We start from the raw sequence: 27,157 nt of genomic DNA on the forward strand, positions 1-27,157 counted from the left end.
ATACAATGTGTTTTATGAGAGCATAAGATATGACACGTCCACTTCCGATATTCGGAAAGCTGCAATGGAACGCAAATGCGTTATACCAGCGTGTCAGATATGGGCAATTCTGCACAGCTTTAGTAGTTAACCCAGTGGAATTCAATCTTGCATTCCACTCTTGTTTATCAGCCAATGACATTGACCCTAAATGGAGAAAACAATGATCTATAATCACAATATGCCTAAAGCTTGCTTCGCATACGATATCGTATGTGATTTGCAACGCCCCCATCATATGTGTGGCACGTTCAATTTTGTTGAACGTGCCGCACAAACGATTAACCCCCGTCACACATACTTACCTTCCATATGACCTCAATGTGGGCGGCGAACGTCCACTTCCTGGAGTGGGAGGGACGTTCGGCGTCACATCGACGTCACGCGGCAGCCGGCCAATAGAAGTGGAGGAGCGGAGCTGAGCGGGACATAAACATCCCGCCCACCTCCTTCCTTCTGCATTACCGGCCAGGAGCCGCAGGATGTAGGTAAGATCTGTTCATCGTTCCTGGGGTGTCACACACTGCAATGTGTGCTACCCTGGGTACGATGAACAATCTGACGTACAATTCATGAGGAATGTACGACGTGCGTGCGATGAACGTTTTACCGTTCAATCGCAATCGCACGTAGCAGTTACACACTGCAATGTAACTTACAATGCCGGATGTGCGTCACTTACGACGTGACCCCGCCGACACATTGTAAGATACATTGCAGCGTGTAAAGCGGGCTTTAGGTTTAACAAGTCAGATATGCATTTATAATAGCAGGCTGCCCAAATACTCAAATAAGATCCTATAAGTCCAAATCAATATGATCAAAGATCTATATTACCATACCATAGTTGTGTATATACATATTGGGATATTAGGTGACTATATATAACTAAGGTGATTAAATGTGCTAATTTTATACTGGTTTACTTAATAGTTTACCAGTAATATGGATCACATAATGGATCAGTTAAAGACCAGTGGACATTATCATTTAAGACTAGGGATGAGTGAACCTGAACGGTAAAGTTCATACTTTAAAAAAGTCTGTGTCCGGCTTCGGTCTTCAGGTACTGTCCATAGGACAGGAGACACATGTCCAAACAGGAGACACATGGAGTAAACCTCGCACGTCCCTGTCCTGATTGGATGGCTGAGCTGTGTGTCACCATACTGACAGCTCAGTATGCTCCTGTCACCAATTGGATGGCTAAACCATCCATCATCATACTAATAGCTCAAAATGCCCCTGCCTCCGATTGAATGACTGACTTGACCATTACCATACCGACAGCTCAGCATGCCTATGCCCAAGATTGTACTGCTGACTTGTCATGCACTACGTCCAGACACACTGGCAAGATGAATCATGACAGTGCCCTCTCTTTTAAGGGGGGCCATCGCATCCCCAGGCTTTCAAGGAAACCTAGGATGGAAGGCACTGACAAGACAATAAGCCTTCACGGAATGAGTCAGCACCCAGGATCTCTCCTTGTGTCTGTCTCCCTTCAATGAACGAGATATTGATGAGAATTACGGACCCGCCGAGAATACATGATCCTCTTCACCTTGTACTCCAAACCACCATTGTCAAAAACAGGGGGGGAATTTGGACAATCGGGGCTCCACTTAAGAATACATATCATATACCAATCAATGACAGGATTGTGAATACACAGCCATGGAAATCCCAATACCAACCCAGCAGGTAGGTTATCCAAAACATAGTAGGAGATGGATTCAGAGTGAAGTGTTCCCACTTTAAGTGTTACCAGCTGGACAAGGTTCTAGAGTAACGATGTCCAATCCATGGCAACAATTTGAATGGGTCCTTCCAGCCTAACTGTCCTTAATCCTAATCTCAGAACCAGTCCTGAATTGATGAAGTTGGCTGCAGACCCACAGGCTATGAAAGCAAAGGCACATAATGATTGATCTTGGAAAATAGTTCCATATTCAGCAGTACTTTTATCTGAGGAGTAAAAACGTACCTGGAAGTCTGAGTGAACTCTTGACAATTACCCAGACTGAGGCATTTCTCAATGGTTGCTTGTTTGGACAGTCCTTGAGAAAATGCTCAGCGCGACCACAGTAGAGGCAAAGTCCAATATTGCATCAACATCTCCTCTGCATGGTCTGACAGCTGCAGATCCAACTTCCATTGGTTCTGCCTCAGGTAAGTGGACCAATTCAGGAAAAATAGCTGAAGCCCCCTGTCGATCATCATGCCTTTCCCCAATCCTGTGATCCAATCGAATGGCCTGAGTCATGTCCTCCCCCAAGGAACAAAGGTTGATTATGCAGAGACAGAGTGCTTAAGTGTTTCTGAAAGGCCACGGTGAAACTGACACTTGAGAGCTGCAGCATTCCTCAGAAACTGTCACTATGGTTTCTCAGTATAGGAGACTCGTGACAGGTTTTGGAACCTGAGTCTCATTTTGCCCTGTGAGACTCTTCATATTAAACATATTTCTTTTTTTCTGGTGTATTAGGGGTTAATGTGAGTTTTGCTTCTAGAAGCTGTTTAGAAGTTCTGTTCAGGTGCACCTGCTCTGTGACCATGCCCACCTCCTTCAAATATTCACATCAAACATCAGCTTAGGCTGGTAATAGCATATTATTCTGTCCAGCCACCTTGGCGGAAGGAGCTGTTGGGGTACTGACTGGTGCCTAGCCGTCTGCAGCCTGGAGTCTGGCTGCAGCCATGAAGTTGCTATTGTTATGCTTTGTTCCCCCGTCTGTCTTTCCTTCCCTATGTGTTTATTAGTGCAACGGTGAGACTAGCACTCTTGCCGGCCTACTCACTAGTATGGGTGAGTTTAGACAAAGCAAAGGCCAATGTATCCTGCTCGACGATGGGGTGAAAGAATCCGTATATGGAACGCTAATCAGCTCAGAGTACATATGCAGGTGAGAGCAGAAGGTGTCCCATCACTCCTCTCCTTAGCGCCAGGGCCCACTGTTGCTTTAGTACAGTATCCTCTGTTTACTCTTGTTTGTTGTGTTGTGCGCCGGACATCCTTAGGGCCGTGCGCAATTGTTACACGGCATGGACATCTCAGTACCAAGTACAAGTGTGACAGAACCTCAGTGGACCACTGCTGGAACTCGGTATTATAGTTTTCAGTGGTGTGACCCCCCCGTGTCAGGTTAATGAAGTTTACCCCCATAGCTTGGTATCAGGTTCACAATAGATTAATACTAAAGCATCACAAAAGGTGTCAACAGATGGCCATTCTGACCTTGTGGCAGCAAAGAAAATGCCCAAGTCTGAAGACCCCCTCCCAGTAGGGACAAGATTATTCCCATTCGCTTGTACTCATTTCCTGATGACTGGGGTCACAGGGTAAAAAAAATATCCTGCAGCTCTCCCTGAACACCTTAAGCTGATCTTAATCCATAAAAATGTTGCTTATGTTATTGTCTTTACGTTCTTAATCTTAGTGCACTTTTCATCTTCCCAATTGCTGAAAAGGAGTTTCCAACAATGCTTATCATAAATCTGTTGTATTTAAAAGCTATGTTATCCTAGTCTGCGTACTGGATGAAAGATCATTATGATATTCTTATGGGTTTGCTAATACTATTGCTTATGGTTTAATGTTTAAAATGTTCAAAATAAAAAATGATATAATAAAAAAAAAGACATCAAAGCTACTGCCAACAGCAGAGGGCTCTGGGAGGCACCCATCACGCTAAATAACTAACCCTGCAACTGAGACTGCAACGTTTCTAATCTTTGGGGCTCCCTGGCCAGCTCCTGAGCCACTTGGGTCAGATTTGTCACCTAATCACACAATGTATGAATACAATCCATGCAGGTGGGAACGAAAAAAAATGTCGGACTAGGGATGGGCAGACCCGGACTGTAAAAGTCCGGATCTGCGTGGTTTCATAGGTGCCTGGGTGCCGGGCCCGTCATTCCAACTGTTTGATCCGGATCCGGCACTCGAGAAATAAAAAAATAAATAAATAAAGGAAAAATAAAGAAAATAAGAATGAAGCAAGCACTTCATACTTACCACGGCTCTGGCGCAGCTGTACACTGCTCCCATGCGGCTGTATGCTGCTCCTGTGGCCTCCCTGGGCCGCTCATCATTGCTCATACATATGCACTGCTTTCCCTGCTTACCCCGCTCACTGGCTAGCCTGGCCTCTGTGATTGGTTGCAGTCAGATGTTCCCCCAGCCTGTGTGACAGCATCTGCCTGCAATCACTCATCTGTCATCGCGGATAAAGGCCACTTTACACGCTGCGATATCGGTACCGATATCGCTAGCGTGGGTACCCGCCCCCATCGGTTGTGCAACATGGGCAAATCGCTGCCCGTGGCGCACAACATCACCCGGACCCGTCACACTACTTACCTGCCTAGCAACGTCGCTGTGACCGGCGAACCGCCTACTTTCTAAGGGGGCGGTCCGTGCGGAGTCACAGCGACGTCACTAAGCGGCCGCCCAATCAAAGCAGAGGGGCGGAGATGAGTGGGACGTAACATCCCGCCCACCTCATTCCTTCCGCATTGTGGTCGGCGGCAGGTAAGGTGAGGTTCCTCGTTCCTGCGGCGTCACACGGAGCGATGTGTGCTGCCGCAGGAGCGACGAACTACATCGTACACGCTGCAGCAGCGATATTGTAGAAGTGACCCCCATGTCAACGAGGAGTGATTTTGGACGTTTTTGTAACGATCCAAAATCGTTCCTAGGAGTCACACACAACGAGATCGCTACAGTGACCAGATGTGCGTCACAAAATCCGTGACCCCAACGAGATCGCTGTAGCGATCTCGTAGCATGTAAAGCCCGCTTTAGTCTCACAGTGGGTAGTCGTGCTCAACAGCTGCTTGTTGTGATGTAGCCGTGGGACCTCATGTGGATTACGTTGGACCTGCAGGGGTGTTTATGCTAGGGGGTGCACATTTGGTACTGAAATAGTCTGCACCAGATTTCAGCACCAAATTTGCACTTCCTAGCAGCAAAAAAAAAAATTGTTTTTTTGCATTTTTGGGTCAAGACATGCAAATTTGGTGAAGACATTTTTACACCTTATTCCTGTACCCAATCTACACCTCCTGGCAAAAAAAAAACAAAACATGTTTTTGACTTATTTTTGATGCGATTTTCTGCCAGGAGCTGCACATTTGGTGATGAAATGGTCTGCACCAGATTTCAGCACCAAATTTGTATCTCCTGGCACACAAAAAACAACTTTCATTTGCAGTTTTGGGCCAAGACATGCACATTTGGTGATGACATTTTTACACCATATTCCTGCACGCAATCTACACCTTCTGGCAAAAAAAATGCATTTTTTTTTCCACGAGTTTTTGCAGTGGTTTTTGCCACGAGTTTGATGCAGTTTTCTGCCAGGTGTAAATGTGGTGCTGAAATGTCTGAACCAGATTTCAGCACCAAATTTGCACGTCCTGGAAGAAAAAAAAAAAAGGTTTTTTTTTGCATTTTTGGGCCATGAGATGCAAATTTGGTGATGAAATTTTGACACTATTCATGCACCCAATCTACACCTTCTGGCAAAAAAACACATCAAAACTGCATGAGGTATGATATGGTAGTGATGCGATGCCAGGTGGTGTAGAATGAGTGCAGAAATATGGTGCAAAAATTTCAGCACCAAATCTGCATCTCTTGACAAAAAAACGCTGTTTTTGTGTCAGGAGAAGTAGGTGAGTTCACTGAGTTTAATAATAAGGTCATCAGAGGTCCTTTGAGGTGAGGTTACCTGTGGTCATAGGTGGAGGACTACAGCTGTGACTGCAACTAACCTGAGTGACATCACCATCACTGATCAGTGATCGCTGCGGCTGATTCATTCTCTGTACTCACACCGGGCAGTCATGCTCTATAGCCGCTCGCTGTGACTGAGATGAAACAGAGCTGTAATCGCTGTGGGAGCTTGTGTGGACTACATCAGAGCTCAGGGGTGTTTTGGGATTAATAAAGTGGTGAAAGAGGATGTTTTTTGTATTTTATTCCAGTGGGTTGGCTGCATGTATTTCTATGCAGCTAAGAAGCTCGTGTCCGGAGAGCATCAGGCTGTGTGGGGTGATGCGATGCGAGACTCATGAGTGTGACTCCAGCATTAGGGTGCCCTCACACAAGCCCTATGACCACACAAGTCTCGCATCGCATCACCTGGCACAGCCGCACACTCTCCGGACAGCAGCATGTCAGCTGCATAGAAATACATGCAGCCGACCCTCTCCTGTCAGGAGAGAAGCCGGCTGTGCCGGGTGATGGGATCTGATACTCATGCGATGGTGCAAGTCATACGGCTCATGTGAGCACACCCTTATTTTGATACACAGCCAAGAAAAAGCCCGACAGCTGGGCGTTTCAGCCGTGGGCTTTATCTATGCTGATATCATAATATGGGGGGACTATATGACAATTGTTTTATTTATTCATTTGTTTTTTATACCATGATACTGACATGTAGACATTTGTACTGCTTTCTCCACCCACCGGCGGTCCTGGCACCGGTGGTTGGCTGCAGTCAGCTGACACGCTGACACTCAGGTTGGGGGCACGTCTGACTGCAACCAATTACGCATGCCAGTGGGCGGGAAAAGCAGTGAATATTCAATGAAGGTTAATTGTCGGCCTCGGAAGGGATAGTGTTGTGAATGTCATGCGAGGGGGAGATGGTTTGGACTTCCCTTTGGTGGTCAGGACTGGGGGTGAAGCTGACTGTGATTCAACAGGTGTGGGAGTTAATTGGGAGTTTGGGAAGTCCAATTGCAGATCAGCCTGGGCTATATAGAAGAGCAGTGTCTGCTGGCTGGGGCCGGTGATAAATGTTTTTTCCTCAGTCTCTGAATTGGCTTTGAGTTTGTCCTTCCATTTATCCTGTGCCTGTACCATTCCAGATAAGTTGCAAGTTCTTTGATTTATTGCCTGATCCACACCTAAGGGTGTTTGTGTTTCTTTTCATTTTGCTTAAGGTCTGTTTTTTTTGCAGGTGAGGAATTGTCTTTCTGTTTTGATGAGAATGGGGGTTCCCCCTCTTCAAGCCCCCTGCAAGAAAAAAGGGAGATTCTGCCTGTTCTACTTGATTATCTGCACTTTTGTATTTCTTGTGTTTTTTGTTTTTTTGTTTCTCCCATCACTTACAAGAGTACCTGATATAGTGGCGAAAAGACCGTGTGGTCTCTGGGTTTTTGTATATCAGGAGATTGGTATTTTTCCGCTGGGTTTTGCACTGACCGCAATCAGTTTTCTTTCTTTTCCTGTTGTATCTAGGAAATCGGGCCTCGCCTTTGCTAATCTATATTTCCTATCTATGTATTGTGTTTTCTTACATCACCGCTGGCTCTATATGTTGGGGGCTTACTATTCCTTTAGGGACTGCTGTGAAGATAGATAGGTTTCTTCATTTCTATCTGTAGGGTGTAGTAAGTTTCTCCGGCTGTGACGAGGCAGTTAGGTGTGTTTAGGAACGCTCCACGGCTACTTTTAGTGTGTTATGATTCAGGGTCCGGGGAGGATCAAATAATGCGGAAAGCCAAAAGGTAACAGAGTGGCTGGAAACTTAACAGACTGCAGACCTAATCCTGACACACAACTAACAGTAGCCATGGGGCATGCCTACGATGACCTGGACGCCTCCACAAAGTGATAGACAGATAGAAATATAAGAAAGCTAATCTGCTTCAGAGTAGTCCCCAAAGATAGATAGCTCCCCACATGGAAAGGCTACAGTGATATAGAAAACACAATACAAAGCCAGAAAGGACATATTTCAGCAAATGTGAGGCCCAACCTATCTTTATAGAAAAGCATAGGAAAGAGCAACTGTCTGCAGCCGTAAAAACCCTAATAAATACCAGCACTACTGATATGGAAAAATCCTGAGGTTACTAAACCTCTCCCCCACTGTACCAGCACTCAGATATTACTGGGATCCAAAAAACACTAATACAGATGAGGGATTGAATAATACCAGGCATGACAAAACACAAATCTTGCAGAATCATGGCGCTAAAAATACAGACACTCCCAGCAGGGAATGATCCCATTCCACCACAAACTCCGCACAGACAAATTAGGAGTCATGCATAGTATCAAAGCAGAACAACAACAAAAGGTGGTAAACAAACAGCAGAGGTACAAGACCACTTATCTGAGAGAAGTTCTGGAAGTGAACAGAGCTGGTTGCAGAATGTCCTTAACACACAGGGGAAATTGACCACTGGCAAGTAACAGAAACGAGAAAGCTACTAAGTTAAATAGCCCAATCTGACCCTGATTGCCAGTCCTCTGCAGGTGGGTCGCTTCCATTCCACACATCAACTGCACTGCCAGCACTGACCACAAGATGGAGCTCCAACAAGATGAAGCTCCAAACTGGAAAATGTATTCACAACATAGTGTGGTCTGACAGATAGGGGATTGCAGTCAGCTCACGTTCCAACTACTCTTGTGGGTTTTTTGTGGTTTTCTGCTGATGGGATTTTTGTGATCATCTACGGTTACGAGATCATAACAGGATAGCGTGACCTGGAAGCAGCTTGCCACCATGACGGATCTTTGGTGAGTACACTCCGCACACTCCTGACCCCTTATCCCTTCTACCAACATTTTTAATCTCCAGATTCTGGTCCCCATAGACTTATGTGGGTACTGGATTCCAGACTTAGTCCGGATTTTTTAAAACTTTTTTAGCAGGGACCCGCCGATCACAGTTATCTTTGAGTCTGCCTATCTCTAAATGTGACACGTCACTATGCACAGTTTAGTCGTGAAGCTAGGCAGTCCAGGGTCAGATACCAAGAGGGCTCATAATAACCAAAGAGATAAGATAAAGTCATAGTCAAGTCAGGGTTCGAGGTCAGATTTCCACAAAGGTAACAGATCAAGTCAAAGGGGTTACAGAAACAGGTAGTCAGTAGAGAGCGCTGCGGTTGGGAAACATCATATCAGAAACTTAGCAAAGGAACAAAGCCTCCAGACACCACAAAGCTTAAAGCTACACTGCCAGCCAACTAGATAGCCAGGTAATCATGCTAAATTGCAACACCTGGAAGAAGCACAACAGCCCCAGCAATCATCAATTTGCATGGGAACATCCCAGCCCTCTGCAGTTACAGATTGGGCAGGTTTGCTATCATTCAGAATCTTTTTATAGCCCAGCTTACCCCTGCCATGTATTGGGCAGTCAGAAGCAAGGGAGGTCAGCCAACAACAGATCAGAGATTGAGCACAGGAAAAAGGCACGCCTCAAGTTTAAAGCTACAACTGGTAGTAATTGAAGGCAGAAAGGCACCTAAATAGCAAGGAAATCACTCTAAGGGTAGAATTCCACTTGCAAGAGACTCGTGCTTGTCTTGCATTGCATCACCCGGGATGGCCTGCCTCTTTACCAACAGGAGCGAGCGAGTCAGCAGCATGTATTTCTATGCAGCTGAGATGCTCCCATCGGGAAAGAGGCAGCCGTGCCAGGTAATGCAATGCAAGATATGCGCGAGTCTCTCGCGAATGGAATCCTATCCTAAACAGGAGACTCATGGGGGAAATCTAGCACGCCAGACCCCTAATTGGATGGCTGAGCTGTCTCTCACCATACTGACTGCTCAGCATGCCCCTGCCTTAGATTAGACGACTAAACTATCACTCACTGCATCCTGGCACAATGGCAGGAGGAATTGTGACATTTAACATGTGAATATACACATGCCGGCTGTTAGGGGGTCATGGAGGAGCTGTCAGGTTCCCTATTAGAAGACACAGGTTGTGCCTCACGGTTGATATTTGGAAATGTTTCCAGTGATTTTGTGTTTTCTATTAGTTATATGGCTTTCATGATTTCCGTACACAGACCGTGACTCACGGCAATTTCGCAGAGATACATGTTGCACTGAAGGTAAGAAAAGTGAACCACTGCTTAGTAGTATTGCAATATATTATATGTAAAGGAGATGCTCTAATAACCCTCTCACCTAATTCAGCAGGAGTTTCTTCCTCTCCAACAATATCATCTAGTTTTTTCTTTTGTCTTCTGTATTTTAAATACCTGTGATATATTAAAAAAAATATATTTTCATGTAGTGCTTCAGATAATACACAAGAAATGTAAAGTGACTGGTATGCATGGGTAATCTGACTATTCTATGGTACCTGGTCCTATACCCAACAATCTGCAGTGCACTGAGTATTCTAGCACCATTCTGCTATAGCCAGCAGTAACTTTTTTAGCAATATGTGCTACAGTCGCTTCATTGAGACTGCAAACAGCTAACATTATTCAAAAATACATAAGAAAACCAAAAAAAGCATTATGATTTTAAAGGGGTTGTCCTCTACTGAACAATCCCTCCCTAATAAATGCAGTCTGACTCAGAAAATAACAAAGTGCATAGTTAGCTCTCATACTGGCATCGCTCCTGCAATCTTCCTGCTATCTCTCCCAACCTGCAGCAAGCAATTGGCTGCTGCTGTCACATGACTGGCGGGAGACAGCTGAAAGATCCCAGGAGTGGTGCCAGTCCAGGAACTATACACATTATATATTCTACACCACACTGGAGCTTTCAGAGATACATGTCTGAATTCCATCATTATAACATGAAAACATTAACGAGTCATTTTTTTTCCAGCTTCCCAAAAATATCACGGACAAATCAAAACATTTTAAGGACAGGGGAAAAAGGTTTCCTATTGGTACAGGGTGTTCAGGAGTTTATGGACTTTTGGTAACCTTGGAACAGACCAGGCAGGTCACATTTGTTCCCTTTTTCGTCAGTTTGGAGTAATTGTGTTTAAAAATAAAAAAAGAAAACATTATACACACACTTTAGTTTTTGCATACTTATTTTAATTTTCCAATTTAGCAACTGTACACCCTACAACTGTTCTGGGCTGTTGTAGAATTTTTAAACTGTTTCTATCTACTGATGTTTAGTGTAACGTGGTCATTTTTAGGCAGGGGAATTAATCTGTTTTAACCAAAAATCTACAAACAAATTATTACTGTAAATCAAGAAATGTAACTGTGCAGGTCTGTCCGGTCTGAATTGTAGAATTGGAGACACATACATGCTACACTGCTACAGGGTACTGAGTACAGGAAGGCTGGTGTTGCATTAGCCTTTGGCTGTCACATGAACCCTGCTTAGTATTTCTGGTTAATTCCATATTTTTTCACTATTGGCTAAATCTGCAACCACAAGTAGTGTATTTTTATTGTCATCAGCCCTATCATCGTCCTCATCTACTATATTCCATTCTGTTCCTCCTCAACTTCCAATGCATTGTCAAGTTAGCAGTTTATGTGACCAAGAAACATGCGTCCAGTCATCCGTGTGGAAACTACACTCCTGCACCTTTATTGTACTGCCTTTTGCTAAAGAATTTATTATATTCTGAGCTTCAAATTTCAACACATCTCACAACTCTCACACTTGTTCCATTTTTTTTGGTGAATTATATTTTCTGTGTGCCTGCATCTGTGGTGACTTTTCCTGACAGCACACTGCGCAGGATTAGGCCCATGAGCAGGTCAGGAATCAAAACATCATCAAGCAAAATTTCTTACAAATCCGTACATTACATTTTCTTTATTAAAATTCTAAAAAATGTTCAAAAAGTACTAATAATGTTTTGGTGGCAGGTAAATTGGTATATTATCAGAATAATCTGTGTAGCCTGCTCAGTGACGCTTTCGCCGAGCGGATGGCTGCCAACCACATCTGACCAGGAGAACCAAGCAAATTCAACACTTCCCAATATGTATGGTGGTACATTAAAGGGCAAACTTGTTGTAAATTATCAAACAAAAATTCTTGGAATTTTGGCAATGCAATTGTATTTAAAAAAATTCGCAAATTTTCCCATGTGTGCCATGACTACATCTACAACCAATAAACAAGGGAGCAATAGCGATTACAATTTGTATGAGATGATGGAGCTGATGCACATCAGCGGAGTCGCACAGTCTAAACAACCATGCCTGCACTGTGTTCTTTCTCTGGAGCCCCGATCACATGGATTTCATGGTTTGCTGAGGGCATATTGCATGGGTGGACATATCATTGGTGCCACCTGTGTAGCTGCACAAGGGCCCAAAAGGTAAGGTGGCCCATTTCTACCTCCAAAGAACGTGGAATTGTGCAAGGGGCCCATATATTGTTCTTGCATAGGGGCCCTTTTTTGTCTGTGTCCATCATTGGCATACTGACCAGCCTCCAGTTTACTGTTAAAAAGGGAATTTGGTCAGTGGCTTTGTCACTCCCAAATAGACCAGGTTATCCAGGGCAAGTGTGGAAAAGCTTACATTTGTCAAAATGAATCACGCATAAATCAGTGTTGACGTCCATTCATCTACAGCTGATGCAAATGACTACATTAGCCATACCATCTGCCTGCCTGACTGTGCGCTATCTATTTCTATACAGTTCTACTGCTACAAGTGCTGATAGCCCATGTTTAACCAGGCATCTACTCCCTGTCCATCACGTAATTTATACTGTAATACTGCTGCCAATGAAGACATTGCTGGTCTAAAGGGGGCTTTACACGGAGCAACATCGCTAGCGATATCACTAGCGATGGCACCCGCCCCCGTCGTTTGTGCATCACGGGCAATTTGCTGCCCGTGGTGCACAATATCGTTTGGAGCCGTCACACATACTTACCTGCCTAACGACGTCGCTGTTGCCGGGGAACCACCTCTTTTTAAGGGGGCGGTTCGTGCGGCGTCACAGCGGAGTCACTAAGCGGTCGCCTAATAGAAGCGGAGGGGCGGAGATGAGCAGCCGTAACATCGCGCCCACCTCCTTCCTTCCTCATTGCCAGCGGCCGCAGGTAAGCTGTAGTTCGTCATTCCCAGGGTGTCACACAAAGCGATGTGTGCTGCCTTGGGAACGACGAACAACCTGCATCATCAACAATCAACAATTTTTTTAAAAACGAACGACGTGTCAACGATGGACGATTTGGTGAGTATTTTCCATCGTTACCACTCGCTCGGTGGTGTCACACGCAACAACGTCGCTAACAATGCCGGATGTGCGTCACGGAATCCGTGACCTCGGCGATATATCGTTAGATACGTCGTTGCGTGTAACGGGGCCTTAAGGCTATGTTCCCAAAGGGCATCTTTTACTGCATTTTTGGTGCGTTTTTGAGGTCACAAAGATAAACCAAAATGCATGCATTTCCTTCTCCCAGCAAAGTCTATGACATCTCTATTTTTTGTTTTTCAGTGTTTTTGAGCCCTTCCAAACAATAGATTTTACTTAAAAAAAAACGCATTGAGCATGCGTTTTTGCCGCCGGTACATTTTTTGGGGCCAAAAACGCTGCATCTTTGTGTTTAGAAAAGATGCACTGTGTGAGCATAGCCTTAAGCCCGCTTTACACACAACAATATATCTTATGATGTGTCAATGGGGTCACGTCATAAGGGACGCACATCCGGCATCGTAAGTTACATCGTAGCGTGTGAAACCTCCGTGCGATTGCGATTGAACGTTAAAACGTTGATCGCACGCACGTCGTTCAATTCCTAAAAATTGAACGTGAGGTTGTTCAATGTTCCCGAGGCAGCACACATCGCAGTGTGTGACACCCCGGGAACGATGAACAGCAGCTTACCTGCGTCCCGTGGCCCCCGCCGGCAATGCGGAATGAAGGAGGTGGGCGAGATGTTTACGTCCCGCTCATCTACTCCCCTCCGCTTCTATTGGCCGGCTGCCGTTTGACATCGATGTGACGCCGAACGTCCCACCCACTCCAGGAAGTGGACGTTCGCCGCCCACATCGAGGTCGTATGGGAGGTACTGTAAGTGCGTGTGACGGGAAATAATCGTTTGTGCGACACGTTCAACAAATTGGACGTGCCGCACATACAATGGGGGTGGTTACGATCGCATACGATATCGTATGCTTAATCGTAACGTGTAAAGCAGGCTTTACACTGACAGACATCTTCTTGCCTGCCCTAATGTATTATTCTATAATGCACCTTCTGCTGCTGCAAAACCACAGCATGCAAACAAACCTCTCCTAGCCGCCCTCAGTGTTTTATAGCTACTATGTACTGCTGATAGGAAGTGTACCTTCTTGAGGGTAGACAAACATTAAACAGCTCTCAAAATAGGGCTAATATTTTGCACTGTTTGTTGACAAACCGTTGTTTTTTTCACTTTGAAAACAGCGAGTTTATAATAGCTCTCTATAAAAGGAACCATTTTTGTATACCTTAATCAAAAATAAAGAGATCTGAGTTTTTTCTCCCCAAACAAGGATAATTTTTGCACCACCTTGTGTGAAAAAGCCATGGATACATCCATTGGCACTGCTGGTGTATAGACACCATAAAGGGATAATATTGGACGGTTGTTAAAATTTAAGTAGGCTAAAATGTCTGATATTGCAGATTTTTGGTAAAGTCGTTATTACCTGCTTACAACTTGCCTATTCTGCCTGCTGCCGATATCTGCTGGCTCAGAGCGGTCAATTATGCAGCTTCCGATAATATCTTGCCAACAGAGCAGCTGCCTTCTTCTACTGTACTCTTTTGACATGGGTAACTGCTTACGTAATGCTGATTGATAGATGGCTTCCTGCTACCTAACTGCGGGGAGCCGACCTTCAATCAGCATGACGTAGGCAGTCTCGCCCCATCAACAGAACAGACTGATCCAGCACTAGGCAGAAGAGGCAAGTAGTTAGCAACTAAGTGCTGTAAGTTCTAAGCAAAATGAATAAAAAATATATAATAGTCCAGGATATAACACTTTTAAATAGGCTATGGAATATTACCGGTTACCATTCTAAATAGGTTGGAATCACTTGGGCATTATTAAGGCCGTGTTTACATTAAGGGCTCAATAAGAGAAATGTTATGCATGTCTTTTCCAGGCAATTAGAGGTTTTGCAATGTTACGATTTGTGCCAAAATTATTTGCCATAAGTCAGTTTTTTGGGGAAAAATTCAGTGATGCTGGTGAACTTAAATTTCAATCAATCCACTCATCTCTACCATATACATACATAGACGTAATCCTCTGATAGAATAATTTTCTACACACATTACTCAGTAGCAACTTATAGTATATTAAATGGAACTTAAAACTTACAATTAAACTACTTACACTATATATACACATACATATACTGTCATGGCAGATGGAATTGGACTCGCAAAAAAATTCACACCAACTCTAGTGTGAATCCAACCTTTAGAACTGCCTCAATTGGTTAAACAGAAGGGATGTCGTGGTTGGCGCCCCTCAAGCTACTAACTTGCTTACCTTTATTTCAGAAACATGAAATTTGAGGGTTGACGTTTTATTCAAAAGTTTTAGTTTGTAAAAATTTTCAATAAAAATATACTTGATTCACGTTAACATATAAAGTGGTATAGTGATATGGTACTTACCAAAATCCTAGGATTGCCCAAAGCAAAATTATGACAAGGACGATCACAATGTAAAATGCCTTTATGTGGTCTAAAAAGGAAAACATGCATCAGAACCAAGAGAAGAGTCACCCGCCAGAGGCAAACTTTGGACACTGGATGTTGATATGGACTACTGTATTACAATTACATTAAGACAAATAAATGAAAGCTTTTTCCACTATACAGTATATGCCAAATGTAGGCTTAAAATGGACATGAACAAGACCTAAGTTTAATATATCAGTCTATTGAACAGGTAGAATAGAACTCAAACCATTAAATGTCATGGAAAATCAGTTACCCAATACTATTTGCAGTGGCCCACTTCTAGAAAAAATACTTTGGGCAGTGGGTAATTGACTTATTATAAAATAAGTTATCTCTTTACCTGGAACTTTCTTCTTATAGCAGGCATCCATGGAGTAACAGCATTCTTGTAAGACACATTCTAGTCTTGTTTTATTTTTCGTAATGCATGGATTATATAGAGGCTCCTCACAAACTAGCAAGGAAATCATAATGTGTCATATTTACTATTAGTCTTTATAATATATATAATAATATATGTATAAAATAAGTTGTTTAGAACATTTAATCATTGCAAATTATCCAGAATTAGACCGCATCAACTGTATTGCACGATGTTGTATAAGGCTACTTTCACACATCCGGTTTGAGCAGTGCGGCTCAATCCGGCTGTGAAACCTATGCAACGGATTCGGCGAAAACACCGCATCCTTTGCATAAGTTTTTACATGCGGCGCGTCCGTTTTTTTCCGGTTGCGGCACGCTACTGAGCATGCGCAGTGGAAGAAACGTTTTTTTCCGCATCGCGCCGCATCCGGCGTCCATAGGCATGCATTGAAAAATGCGCCGCAGCGGCCAGTTGCGGCGCGATGCGTTTTTTTTGCCGGAGCAAAAACCGTTGCAGGCAACGTTCCATCCAGCCGCGGCATCGGCTAAATCTGCCGCATGCGGCAAAAACCGGACCGAACGCAAGCCCATGCGGCACAATACGGCACTAATGTAAGTCTATGCAAAAAAAAACGCAACCGGCGGCAAAAAAAACGGTTGCGGTTTTTCTGCAGAGCGCCGTATTGTGCCGCAGAGCAAAAACCGGATGTGTGAAAGTAGCCTAATTGTCAATACAAGGCAAATAAAAAAAAGATTTCTACCATGAAATAAAAAAAAAATGCAGCAAGCTCTAAAAAGTGCTGGTCGCTCATGTGCACAGTTATTAGTGGCAGCAGTCACATGGCTGCCCGAGACAGAATATGTAGTATGGACAGCATTAAAAGAGGAGCAATGTGGGGTCAGTAACCTGAATATCGATTTGGGTTTTTTTTGGGGAGCGGGGTTAGAGATAGCTGGGGGGGTTTCTTTTTTTCTTATTCAGCAATGTTTATCTAGTTCCTTCTCAACAAGGCTTGGTAATATTATTTTTTTTTTTTTTCTGGCCAGAAGTCTATATCTTGCAAAACTAATAGGAAGACATTAGATTTATTTATTGTCAACTTAAAAATGATAATTATAGTAATGTGTATGCCCCCAAGAGTTGTATGTCCACCACTGGAGTATTGCGTATGCCCTCACTGGTGTATGCTTCACCACCCCAGTAGCATGTATACCTCCCAGTGCTGTTTGTGCCCCAGTGCTCTATGACCCCACAGTAATATCTATGCCCCCCAGTAATTTTTATGCCCTCCAGTAACATGTATGCCCATCAGTAATGCATATGCCCCCCTGTAACGTGTATGCCCCCCAGTAATGTGTATGCCACTATGTCGCCCAGGAAATGGGGTAGTCGGTCCCAGGCAGTGTATCACTGGGGAATGTCACTTTGGTGGCCATTGCCCGATCCCGTGCCCTGAGTGCTTTTTAATGGGGAGTATTTACAGGGGAGATTAAAGTAATTTGTGTAACGCCACCTGCGGGTTGTGGTTAAGATAGTGAAACCGCCGCTGCTGAGTTAATTATCTCTAGGGCTGGTGGTAATGGCAGCTTTGGTGGTAGGCCCTCCGCAGGTAGGGCTGAGCCCGGGAGATGTATGATGGAATAATAAGGGAGGCCACACCGTGGGTTGTAGTTAACAGTCTCTACTCACTCTTGACCATCGAACGGCTGGTTCTGGTCCCTGTAGTTCCAGTGCCAGTTGATGGCTCGGTTGCTTTGTCCCTGGCACCCTCAGTGTGGTTGGTTCCCCGTAGCGTGGAGCATTTGGGCCCCGACTGTCCCTTTTTCTGGCAGTCTCCTTGTCCGTACGGCGATCAGTGTGGACCCTGTAGGCCTGGTCTGTGTCCCGAACCCTGATCCTTGCTTTACTGCTGGTGCCCCCGGATCTGTGGGTTAGTGAGGTCCGTGGAGGTCCCCTCACTGTGCAGGTAATTGCCAGACCATATGAAACTGGTGATTGACCTAGGGCCCTGTGCCCCATCGGTGCTCTGGTCCTAGCGGTACTCGGGTGTACTTGCCCTGGCAACCACTCTCCTGTGCCCCCGGGTCACCGTTACACGACCCAGCTCTAGGCACATCTTTCTCCTTCCACTCACTACTAAAGACTGACTCCCACAGGTTGTCTAGTCCTCTGGTCTGGCTCCCGCCCTTTAGGTGGGCATTCCCTTGTGTCCGATAGCCAATTACCTCTGGTGTGGAGTGGTAACTAGGATTTTGATGTGTCTAGGTGTTGCTGGCACTGATGTTCCAGGTCCCTGGGGAGGTAGGCCCTGTATCCTGGTGGGGATGCAGTAGCTAGTAGTGCCCTGAATGGCTCAGGGGCGCTACACCACCAGTCTCCGCTGTGATGTATACACAGCAGTCTCAATGTGCACTGTGCGGCCTTGTCTGTTAAAGTGAAGGCCACCAAGCAGCATGACAGCATGACTTGCAGAGCCACATGCCCGGGAGGAGCAAGCAGGGAAGATGAGCGAGGCTGCTGCTGGCTTCCCCATATTAATAATATCTTTAATGTGTCTGTGTGTGCATGTATGATGTATAATGTATATCTATGTCAGTGTATATGACTGTGTATATATTTATGTCTTTTTGTACAGTATTTCACCCGGGGCCCACAAAAACCCGTAGCCAGCCTTGGTTCAGTGGAAACATCCCATGTTGAAAGAGCAGAATCTGCAGTCAAAAAGATATCCATCATCATATGAAAGTATATGCAGTTTATTTTCTTTTTTTTTAGACGTGACTCTGGATACACGCTTTTTTGACTTGCATATAGCTTTCACAACAGAAGACCCGGCTGGTTGGAAGTTTTTAGAACAATGCTGCCAGGAAAAAGGTATAACATCCACCACAAGATAGAACACTAGATAATATGCATACCATGTACTGATATAATTGGCAGGTAGTTGATGATCAGAATTTTTGCAAATTCCAAAAATTATCCCTTTACAGAGGGGCCTGTTTTTTAGTCTAATTATGTCAATCTCAATCTGACATTTTATACTGTGTGATCTCTGGACTGATCTGCATTCCACTTTTTGTATCAATTTAGATATGGAAATATCTGTACATTTTATGAAGACACATACCTGACAATGGGTCAAACAATCCTCGTCTCATTAAGTGGCGAAGATAAAATTTGTTCATATTGAACAGGAGGCGTTTACCTGTAAAATAGTAAAATGTGCATCAGATATTATCACGATTTTAAATAACCAACAAAGCAAAGAAATATTGGAGAAAATGTATCTTAAGTAATGCAAAGGAAAAGGGGAGGAATCACCATAGGAAAAAATCTGCTTCTTCTGCATTTCTCATTATGCCCTCCCCCGCACTATAAAGTAAAAAGAAATGTGTGTACCTAATATCAGGGACAAGTAGTAAAACATTGGGAATAAAATCTATTAGTATATAAGATATTCATACCAACAACACTTCATTGACTACACTGGATATACTGTAGCGTGGTGACTTGCTGTAGTCACTTCGGGCACCAGGCATGCTGGGCAACTGCCATTAAATGCTGTGTTAGCAATCTGAAGGCCTGAACAGATCATTCATTGCTTTTATACCAGAAGTATCATGGGAATTACTAATGATATTTTACAATTCTACTTGAAAGTCAAATATACATTACAATAGCAGAATTTACATTGAAGAAATAGGTTTACACCCACCTCTGTATAGGCTATTCACAATGCCCACTAATCTGTAATGGTGGACCTATTAACTCCTGCTTTTAGAGACTGAAGGCCCAAATCATCAAAGCAATTTTGCCAAATGTCTAGAGTAAATTGCTTTAAAACCTCACAACATTGAGTCAGCATCTTGTGTAAGATTTTTGCCGATCGTCACATGCAGATGATTCATGAATCAAGAGCGTTTGTCTCCACCACATCTGATCATCAAGAGCGGCAAAAAAGTCTTTATGGATAAGCTCCTACATCGCTTCATAGTATAGTATAGGTCACGCATGGTATAAGGTCAAAACTATATCATTCAGTAATTTTAGCTTTTTAAACTCTTAATGAAAGGGTCTTTTTGATCATTGACATGTTTAATATCTCTATTTTGGCCACACTCTTTGTATCATCTACCCATTGTAATCAGTGATTGTTAAAGTAGATTATGATGAATTAAAATAAGGACATAGACCCACTTATACCCGTCACCATCTTGACACTGGTGAGGGGTATAATAGTTGGCCTGTCGCTCCAATGAGGATTATGACAAGTCTGTTGGACAACTAGTAAAACGTCCTTGACGGTTAAGATCTACTTAAGGAAAACCCCATGTAAATGACATATAAAGCAGACAGAGTTGTAATTACCTTTACAAAGTAATGCAGCCTGTTTTTTCTGGATCAACCCCAATGTAGAAATTCAAACTGACACTTGGCATGCGGACAGTTTGAAATCAGGTCTCCAGACCGTGTAATGTGAACTGCAGGCACCAGCAGCCTTGGTTTAACAAGCAAATTGCTGGTAATTGGAGGGTGGCTTTAGGCTGCTAAAAAGTAATTATGTTTCTGATAGTTTATGTTCTCTAAAATAATGTCTGCTCAAACATTTCAAAGGTGTATGATACAGTGCCACACAAAAGATTGATACATGAAATGAGAGAAATGGGACTAGGAAAAATTATTTATGTCAAATAGACAACCTGGGAGATCACGCAGATATCCGGGCCCGGGGGTATAGGGGGTCCACCAACCCGAGCCCCTGCTTCAGCTGGATGTCCCCCTCCTGGTATATACTGTTCCTCCAGTTGTATATGTTCCCCTCCTGGGCCCATCTGGTATACTCCCCTTCCTGGTATATACTGTATCCCTCCTGGGTCCCTCCTTGTATATATTATCCCCTTCTGGTATATACTAACCCCTCGTGGTATATATGTCCCCCTCCTGGGTCCATACTGGTATATGCAGTATGTCCCCATCCTGGTCCTCTCCTGGTATGTATGTCCACCTCCTGGTACTGTATATATGTCCAATTCTTGGTATATATGTCCCCCTCCTGGTATATATGTCCCATTCCTGGTATATACAGTTGAAACCAGAAGTTTACATCCACTATCTAAAAAGACACATATGCATGTTTTTCTCACAATCTCAGATAAAATCAAAATGAATCTTTCCCGTTTTAGGTCAATTAGGATTACCAAAATTATTTATATTTACCAAATGCTAGAATAATGAAAGAGAGAGAGAGATAGAATGTTTTAAGGCATTTTTATTACCCTTTCTGCAAAGTCAAATATTTACATACACTAAAGAGGGCTTTACACGCTACGACATCGCTAATGCGAACTCGTTGGGGTCACGGAATTGGTGACGCACATCTGGCCGCATTAGCGATGCCGTTGCATGTGACACCTATGAGCGATTTTGCATCGTTGCAAAAACGTGCAAAATCGCTCATCGGTGATGTCACGAACCAACGGGGGGGGGTCACTCAGAAATCCCCCGTGCTGGCTACCAGTACGTCACAATCGGGGGGTAACAAGTGGGGGTCACCCCTCCTTTATACCTCCCGACCGACAGACAGAGCACGTGACGTGCTCTCTAGCGCCCCTCTTATAGTCAGGCCAATTATGGAATTGCCCGACAATAAGCAAGGAGGCCGCTATACTACTTATGCCGATTATTGAAGGGTCCCCGGTGAAAGCAGGGTATATATTCCCCGAATCTCACTGGCCTCCCCACAATAATCCTTGGCACAACTCGCTGCCACCAACCGCTTCACGGTAACTATTAGCCGAACACACGGACGTGGGATTCAAGATCGAGATAACAGAACAGCCCAAGATTAATTATATAATTTAATCGGCCTAAGCCACACTAGAACTACAATATACCGTATTTTTCGGACCATAAGACGCACTTTTTTCCCCCTAAATGTTGGGGGAAAGTGGGGGGTGCGTCTTATGGTCTGACTATAAGGCTGCGGGGAATGAGGGTGCCGCGGTGCAGAGGGTCATCGGCGGCACGAGCAGACTGTAACAGCCTGCCGTGACCACGTGGGCCCGCTCATTACATATGCACGCCCATCCTCCCGCCCATCATCTCTCAGCGAAACCGGCGCTGACAGGTGGGCGGGGTGATAGGCGGGGGGGGTGCGTGCATAATTAGCAGCCGGCCGTGATCACCCCTGGCAACTACAGCCTGGAGTGATCATGTGCGGCTGTATTCACTGCCCCCGTGCATCATTACCAGCGCGGGGTGCAGTGAATCAGTGTACTCACCCGTCACCTTGTGTGGAGCCGATCCCTGCAGCATCGCGTCTTCCTGTCTGTGCCGGCGGTCAGCTGATCTGGACACTAGCGGCGCGCACCGCGATGATGTCATCGCTGTGCGCACCGCTAGTATCCACCAGAATCGATCAGCTTACCACCGGCACAGACAGGAAGACGCGATGCTGCAGACACCGGTGACGGCTCCACACAGCGGCGCTGCAGCTGAGATAGAGATCGGTGCTTCAGGGAGTGAGGAAGGGTAAGTATAAACGTTTATTTTTTTTTTCCTGTGCTACAGGATACACGCCATTTACCAGGATGGGGGCATTTCATGAGCAGGATGGATGGGGGCATTTCATGAGCAGGATGGATGGGGGCATTTCATGAGCAGGATGGATGGGGGCATTTCATGAGCAGGATGGATGGGGGCATTTCATGAGCAGGATGGATGGGGGCATTTCATGAGCAGGATGGATGGGGGCATTTTATGAGCAGGATGGATGGGGGCATTTCATGAGCAGGATGGATGGGGGCATTTCATGAGCAGGATGGATGGGGGCATATCTTGAGCAGGATGGATGGGGGCATTTCATGAGCAGGATGGATGGGGGCATTTCATGAGCAGGATGGATGGGGGCATTTCATGAGCAGGATGGATGGGGGCATTTCATGAGCAGGATGGATGGGGGCATTTCATGAGCAGGATGGATGGGGGCATTTCATGAGCAGGATGGATGGGGGCATATGAGCAGGATGGATGGGGGTATATCATGAGCAGGATGGATGGGGGGTATATTATTAGCAGGATGGGGGGTATATGAGCAGGATCAAGGAACAAGGCAGGAGGATCCTTATCAGAATGGGGTACCTTAGTAGAGAATTTGGGGACATTACCCCCATAACAGTGTCAGCAGCAGATCCTCGCCCCATAACAGTGTGTCATGACCATATTTTTTGGTTAAAATTTTATTTTCCTATTTTCCTCCTCTAAAACCAGGGTGCGTCTTATGGTCAGGTGCGTCTTATAGTCCGAAAAATACGGTATACATTACGGAATCTACAGAATATATACAGTGCATAGGTCAGAGTACAGTTACAATTAAAGCATGGTTTGCAAACAGGCATACACAGTTCCAGCAGTTACCTTGTGCGTCTGGCCACAGGGGGGCGCCGTGGACCAGGTTTCCAGGATCTCCCTCACAGTTCTTCCCTGACCAGACCCCCGAGCAAAAGTACACTGGAAAATGGCCGAATTGGGGTTATCAACCTGGGCAAATCCAGGTCCCCTCCTACCTTTGTGACCTCAGAGGGAGCACTGCTCCACCCCTGGCTGGAGTTATGGATAATATCCACAACAGGGGATATGGGCCATAACTTGGCCTGGGAACATCGAAGGCAGACGCCAATGCTCTCATTGTGACAGTTATGAATTTAGCTACAGAACGAGAGAACTCATGACTTGTCTACTAGTTCCCCATTGGCTGATATCACGCCTGGGGTATTTCCCCAGGTCTTACTCCCATAAAAAGGGTGCGCCAGCATCGTCCGCATGCAGAGACACCATTTTTATGCCTGCCATTTTTATCGGAAATATGGCTTGCGAGATATTAACCACATTTTACCGGAGTCGTTCTGTCTGGATACTTCCAAGCTTGCTAAGTAGGTAGCAGCCCCTGCTACAGGGTCACGGCAGGGAGTCATCTTGTGTCCACTGTTCCCAGATCATCTAATCTCCATATTACAGGAGATGGCCATGGGATGTGTTGCTAGGATGTGACACCTTCCCAGATGTTGGACATCTGAGAACAAGAAGGGAAGGGCACTGCCATGGAGTGATGAGAGCGATTATGACTGGAAATCATAATTCCTCTTCATATCCCAGGATTTACCTCACAGGTGACATGGGGGTCCATTCTCAAAAATCGTTACTGCAGCAGTAACAAGGTTGTTCCTCGTTCCTGCGGCAGCACACATCGCTCCGTGTGACATCACAGGAACGAGGAACCTCTCCTTACCTGCCTCCCGGCCACAATGCAGAAGAAAGGAGGTGGGCGGGATATTCGTCCCGCTCATCTCTGCCCCTCCGCTTCTAATTGGGCGGCGGTTCAGTGACGCAGCTGTGACGTCGCTGTGACACTAAATGAACTGCCCCCTTAGAAAGGAGGCGGTTCGCCGGTCACAGCGACGTCACCGGGCAGGTAAGTATGTGTGACATGTCTGGGCTATGTTGTGCGGCACGGGCAGCGATATGCCCGTGTCGCACAACAGATGGGGGCGGGTACCCACGCTAGCGATATCGGTACCGATATCGCAGCGTGTAAAGTAGACTTAAGAGTACTATACCTTTAAACAATATGGGAAAGCTCATATAATAATGTCATGTCTTTGGAAGCTTCTAATAGGTTTATTGGCAACATCTGAGTTAATTAGAGACACACCTGTGGATATATTTTAATGCACACCTGAAACACACTGCTTCTTTGTGTAGCATCATGTGAAAGTCAAAAGAAATCAGCCAAGATCTCAGGAACAGAATTGCACAAATCTAGTTCATTCTTGGGTGCAATTTCAGATACCTGAAGGTACCTTGTTCATCTGTACAAACAATTATACACAAGTACAAACAAGATTGCATTGTCCAGCCATCATACCGTTCAGGAAGGAGACGGGTTCTATGTACTAGAGATGAACGTGCTTTGGTCAAACATTTGCATATCAACCCAAGAACGAAAACAAAAGATCTTGTGAAGATGCTGGTGCAAGCTGGTAGGATTGTGTCATTATCCACAGTGAAACAAGTCCTGTATCAACATGGACTGAAAGATCACACTGACAAGAACAGGCCATTACTCCAAAAGAAACATAAAAATGACAGATTAATGTTTGCAAATGCACACAGGAACACAGACCTTAATTTTTGAAGACATGTCCTGTGGTCTGACGAACCTAAAATTGAACTGTTTGGCCATAATGACCATTGTTACATTTGAAGGAAAAGGGTAGAAGCTTTGAATTCTAAGAACACCATCCCAACTGTGAAACAGTGAGTGGTAGCATCATGTTGTGGGGTTGTTTTGCTGCTGGAGGGACTGGTGCACTTAATAGATAGCATCATGAGGAAAGACGAGTATGTGGCAATACTGAAGCAATATCTCAAGACATCAGCCAGGAACTTAAAGCTTGGGCCGAAATTTGTCTTCTAAATGGACAATAACCTGGAGCATACTGCCAAACTAGTTACAAAGTGGCTTAAGGATAACTAAGTCAATGTTTTGGAGTTACCATCACAAACCCCTGATCTCAATTCAATTGAAAATTTGTGGACAAAGCTGAAAAGGCAGGTGCGAGCAAGGCAACCTACAAACATGGCTCAGTTACACCAGTTCTGTCTGGAGGAATTGGCCTAAATTCCTACCAACTATTGTGAGAAGCTTGTGGAAGGACATCCAAAACGTTTGAACCAAGTCATACAGTTTAAGGGCAACAGTACCAAATACAAATGAAATGTATGTAAACGTTTGACTTTGCAAAAAGTAATGAAAAATGCCTGAAAACATTCTCTCTCATTATTCTGGCATTTGGCAAATATAAATAATTTAGGTAATCCGAATTTACCTAAAACAGGAACGTTTTATTCTGATTTCATGTCAGATAGTGAGAAAAACAGGTATATGTGTCTTTTTAGATAGTGGAGCTAAACTTCTGGTTTCAACTGGATATACAGTATAATTGACAATGAACTTGTCAAGCTGCCACCAGGGGGAGCAGGAGCTCTGCAGCAGAAGACACTAAACGGAGCAACGAGAACCAGGAAGTAAATACACAGTGTTCTCGTACACTGCCTCACAGCACAGCTGGGGAGCAGAGCTGCAGGACATGCGAGGAATAGTCAGGCGAGCCGGGTCAAGTACAGCACGGCAGAAGGAGGACCGGAGAAAAGAGCAGAACTGGAGTCAAGGTCAGGCCAAAGTCAGTACCAGAGGAAGTAACTGAGTGGGGAGGTAGGAGAGGGGACAGAGGACTGGAGGGACAACCAGGGGATGGAACACAGACAAGAGCACTGAGGCACAGGAACAGACTGATCAGGATATCATTCACAGGACTAGCAATCACAGGCAAAGCAGCTCTAAGCTTATAGCCGGCGCTGGTTCACTGGAAATGTCAGCTTTTAAGGCATCCAGGCTCCGGCAGTGAGGTCGGGGAGAAGGCTCCGCCCCCTAGCCATGTGGATGGGGAGGCGAACCATGACAGAACTATTTCAAGATTTGGTTAGTGTGGCATAATTGCCTGACAGAAACCCCCCATAAATGTAAAAAAAAATATTCAGTATATCACAAAAGTGAATACACCCCTCATAGTTTTGTAAATATTTTATTATATCTTTTCATGTGACAACATGGCAGATATAACACTTTGATATCATGTAAAGTAGTTAGTGTACAACTTGTTTAACAGTGTACATTTTGTGTGCCCTCTAAATAACTCAACACACCAACACGCTGACTCGCCACCCCTTTAACCTGTGCAGCAATACTGGCAGCACTCATACGTCTATTTTTAAAAGACAACCTCTGGATATGATGCTGAGCACGAGCACTCAATTTCTTTGGTTGATAACAACAAGGCTTGTTTTGAGTGCAACCTCTCTTGTTAAACAACTGTATGGTCTTGGCCACCATGCTGCAGCTCAATTTCAGGGTGCTGGCAATCTTCTTATAGCCTAGACAGTGGCATAGCTAAGGGTTCAGCTCAAGGGGGGTGAAACATATGAGTGGGCCCCTAACCAGATAACCATGATAACTACGGTGTCACAGACTAATTGTGGGTATAATAGAACCTCAGCATATGCCACTGATATTACCGCTATATGGTGGCTATATATTGGTAGATATCGGTCCTGCACTACATACAAGAGATTACAGTGCAGTTATAGATGGTGACTTACAGCTGACGTTCTTTCGGATGGAATTGTTCACCTTCTCCGTCTTTTCCATCTGGCCCAGACCAACAAGACAA

General features: G+C 44.7%; 1 protein-coding gene across 3 annotated transcripts in view; it reads right to left on the reverse strand.

Moving 5' to 3' along the window:
* Positions 1 to 20,307, reverse strand: part of TEX29 (testis expressed 29) — a 38,766-nt gene extending 18,459 nt beyond the window's left edge. For all 3 annotated transcript variants that reach the window (XR_012750276.1, XM_075334335.1, XM_075334336.1), the window contains exons 1-5: positions 20,238 to 20,307; positions 18,997 to 19,074; positions 15,843 to 15,956; positions 15,434 to 15,503; positions 9,991 to 10,064 (exon numbers count right to left, since the gene is read on the reverse strand). Coding sequence is in view for 2 of the 3 variants with exons in the window: in XM_075334335.1 (XP_075190450.1) it covers positions 9,991 to 10,064; positions 15,434 to 15,503; positions 15,843 to 15,956; positions 18,997 to 19,054 (316 nt within the window). In the remaining variant the exon portion in view is untranslated. The remainder of the gene's footprint in view (positions 1 to 9,990; positions 10,065 to 15,433; positions 15,504 to 15,842; positions 15,957 to 18,996; positions 19,075 to 20,237) is intronic.
* Positions 20,308 to 27,157: the final 6,850 nt, after the last annotated feature.

This window comes from Anomaloglossus baeobatrachus, chromosome 2, assembly GCF_048569485.1.
Source record: "Anomaloglossus baeobatrachus isolate aAnoBae1 chromosome 2, aAnoBae1.hap1, whole genome shotgun sequence".
NCBI lineage: Eukaryota > Metazoa > Chordata > Amphibia > Anura > Aromobatidae > Anomaloglossus > Anomaloglossus baeobatrachus.